Genomic DNA, 3,225 nt, shown 5'->3' on the forward strand with positions numbered 1-3,225 from the left:
ACTAGTCAATCCATTCAAATGAGACAAAGTCAACTTATAACCAAAAGGCAAACAGTAAAACCAAAGCACTCATCCTGGCCAGTGTGGCTCAGTTGGTTGGAGGACTGTCCCACACACCAACAGGTAGTGAGATCAATCCCCAGAAGGGGCGTGTGGGAGGCAGCTGATTGATTTTCCCCTTCCTCTCTCTAAAAACAATACCCAAAACAAAAACAACTGAAGCACTCAACAAAAAATTCATGTTTTATTTTAAAAATATATATATTTTTTATTGATTTCAGAATTGATTTCAGAAGGGAAGGGAGAGAGAGAGAGAGAGAGAGAGAGAGAGAGAGAGAGAATGAATCATGGGATCAGCTGCCTACTGCAAGCCCCACACTGGAGATTGAGCCCAAAGTCCGAGCTTATGCCCCGATTGGGAATTGACTGTGACCTCCTGGTCTATAAGTTGATGCTCAACCACTGATTCACACCAGCTGGGCCATGTTCTATTTTTAAGGACATCAATGAAACTAGGCAGCTCTATAGTGTTACAAAAAAGGTAAATCAAGGTTTCTGAGGGGGAAAAAACAAAACAAAAAGGATTCTGTTATTGGTATCCATGGATGTAATGGATAGATTGCCCTGAGAGCCTCTTTTAGACCAACTTTAAAAACATTTATCACTGTTTAAAAAATGACATTGTGCTATTATTTATAATATAGTATTTCAACAAGGTATCTATGTCTAGGTTTAAAATAGTTTGAATTGTAGTTCAAGATCAACAAAGCCCAACAATTAGTATCAAAACAATCCTTACCCTAGCTGGTTTGGCTCAGTGGACAGAGCGTGGGTCTGTGGACTGAAGGGTCCCTGATTCGATTCGTCAAAGGCACATGCTCAGGTTGCAGGCTCCATCCCCAGTGGGGGGGCATGCAGGAGGCAGCGGATCAATGATTCTCTCTCATCATTGATGTTTCTATCTCTCTATCCTTTCCCTTCCTCTCTGAAATCAACATTTAAAAAACAAAAACCAAAAAAACCCCCACAAAAAACAGTCCTCCCCATCTACCTCCAACATGTAGGATGAGGCTAATGCAATCTCCCAGTGGCTTGAGAATTAGAAATCTCAAATTTTAATGAACCAGCTATAACTCCAGTCCATTTTCACTAATGAAAAACTTAAGACAGGACAATGATCATTAAAAGTAAGAAAACAGACACTATATATAGACACTGGCTATTACAAAACCCTCACTGCACATCTATAGGTGGTATAATCGCAACTGGATCCCCTAATTCCTAAAGCTTTATTGAGTGCTCCATCTTTGGTAAAATACACAAAACTCCTAGTCAGAAACCTCCCTTCCTGTAGAGTCACAATATATTTTGAAGGCTTCTATATTGTATTTTGGGTACTTTTATATTAAGAAACTTGTTTCTTAAAACTCATTTTGGCATCTACAGTTAAGGCTGGTATGTAAACGATCATCAGTTAGGAGGAGTAATATTAATGTATTGGTTTGATTCTTGAGTAGACTGTTAGTCTAGCAATCACATCTGGAGATTCTGATTACATTTTGCCATTTCAGGGTGACTAACAAAGTATACACCTAAACTGAGAAATGATTAATGGAAAATTATGCTACCTCCAGAGGTAAAACTCAATTCTTCAATTTATGATATAATACAGTTCAGATACTGCTTATGCTTGAAAGGTAATGCTCACCTTTACCCTTCTCCCTCCCAAAGGTCTTAAAGATATAATAATGCAGTTTAAACTATTCTCTTAAACTGTTCAATAACAGAAAGTTTCAAATTCCATACTCTCATGGGAGGTTGGGAGAGGGAGGGGGAGGAAGAGGAAGAAGACAAAACACACACACAAAACAACCCCGAATAAGCAGACCTTATCTATGCAAATTGTTTTTAACCAGAGCCAGCAAAAAGGATGCAAGGAACACATTCTCAAAGATAACTGACTACCTGACTTCAGGTTTACCTTTAGGCATCTGACAAAAGCAAATGTGAAGTGTTAACAGAAAAATGATTCAAAAGATTGCAGAAGCATGATGCTGCCGATCCCTAAAATATGCTTGGGGAAAATTTTCAATCTAAACCATACCTGCGGAATCGTGGTCTGTAGCCCCGATACATATTCTGTCTCACTGGTCTGCCTTGTTCTCCTGCACCCTGGTTGTCAGCACCCTGAAAAGACAACGGAAATCAAGCAAACTGGATCAGTAATGGAGAAAAAACCCAACAAGACAAATCCCAAGTCTGAATACAGGGATTAAAAATAAATAAAACCATCTAGTAATTGTGGTTATGCTATAAGTTAATTATTAACCCTTTGGTTCTTATTAGGAATTAAAAGTGCTTCTCATGATTAATATGGAGAAGATAACAAGAAAATGCTCATAATGCAGTCTTATCAAGTTATCACATAGTGTTGTTGATGCTTTTATCTTTTTTTTAAGTTAATCCTCACCCGAGGATACTGTCCCATTGATTTTTTTAAAGAGTGGAAGGGAGGGAAGGAGGGCGAGTGAGTGAGCAAAGTCTCAATGTGAGAGACACATCGACTGGTTGCCTCCAGCATGCAGTCCTATCAGGCTAGGGATCCAACCTGCAACCTAGGTATGTGCCCTTGACCAGAAATTGAACCCACGACCCTTTGGTTAGAGGGCTGACCCTTTTACTTTTTGGCATAACTTACCTCCATCACTTCTCCCTGTACAGGAGGGTTGGAATACTGTGGTCGACGCCCATAGGGTCTCCGCATGTAGTAAGGTGGGAACCGTCGCCTGCGATAGGGCCGGCGCTGTTGGGCCTGGCCTTCGGGAGCACTCTCTGATCCCTCATTCTTCTCCCCACTCTCACTATTCTGGTAATTCTGCTGGTAATTGCGTGGAGGACCCCTGCGACGTGGATAGCGTCTATAATGGTTACGGTCTGCTGCATATTTACTGCCTTGTACTGGAACTCCACCAGGGCCTGTAACATTTGCTGCCTCCGCACATATTCTTTATTTCAGTCCCGTGTACAAAAAGCCATAATATATTGACAGTGACAACAGAAATAAGTACACTAAACAAAATTTACATAAAACAAATAGAAAAAGGGTCTGTGGCCAGGGGTGCATAGAAATGATTAAACATTAGTTCCTCACTGTTCTGAAGAGATTGCCCTCTAACTGCAGCCAGCACATACATTAGGCTTGATGCACCTGTGTCATGTGGTCAC

General features: G+C 40.6%; 1 protein-coding gene across 1 annotated transcript in view; it reads right to left on the reverse strand.

The window, feature by feature from the left end:
- YBX1 (Y-box binding protein 1) overlaps positions 1-3,225 on the reverse strand; it is a 24,330-nt gene that overhangs the window by 3,758 nt on the left and 17,347 nt on the right. The window contains exons 4-5 of the mRNA XM_014454649.2: positions 2,699-3,000; positions 2,105-2,187 (exon numbers count right to left, since the gene is read on the reverse strand). Of these exons, the coding sequence (XP_014310135.1) occupies positions 2,105-2,187; positions 2,699-3,000 (385 nt within the window). The remainder of the gene's footprint in view (positions 1-2,104; positions 2,188-2,698; positions 3,001-3,225) is intronic.

This window comes from Myotis lucifugus, unplaced genomic scaffold (assembly GCF_000147115.1).
Source record: "Myotis lucifugus unplaced genomic scaffold, Myoluc2.0 scaffold_37, whole genome shotgun sequence".
In the NCBI taxonomy this organism is placed as follows: domain Eukaryota; kingdom Metazoa; phylum Chordata; class Mammalia; order Chiroptera; family Vespertilionidae; genus Myotis; species Myotis lucifugus.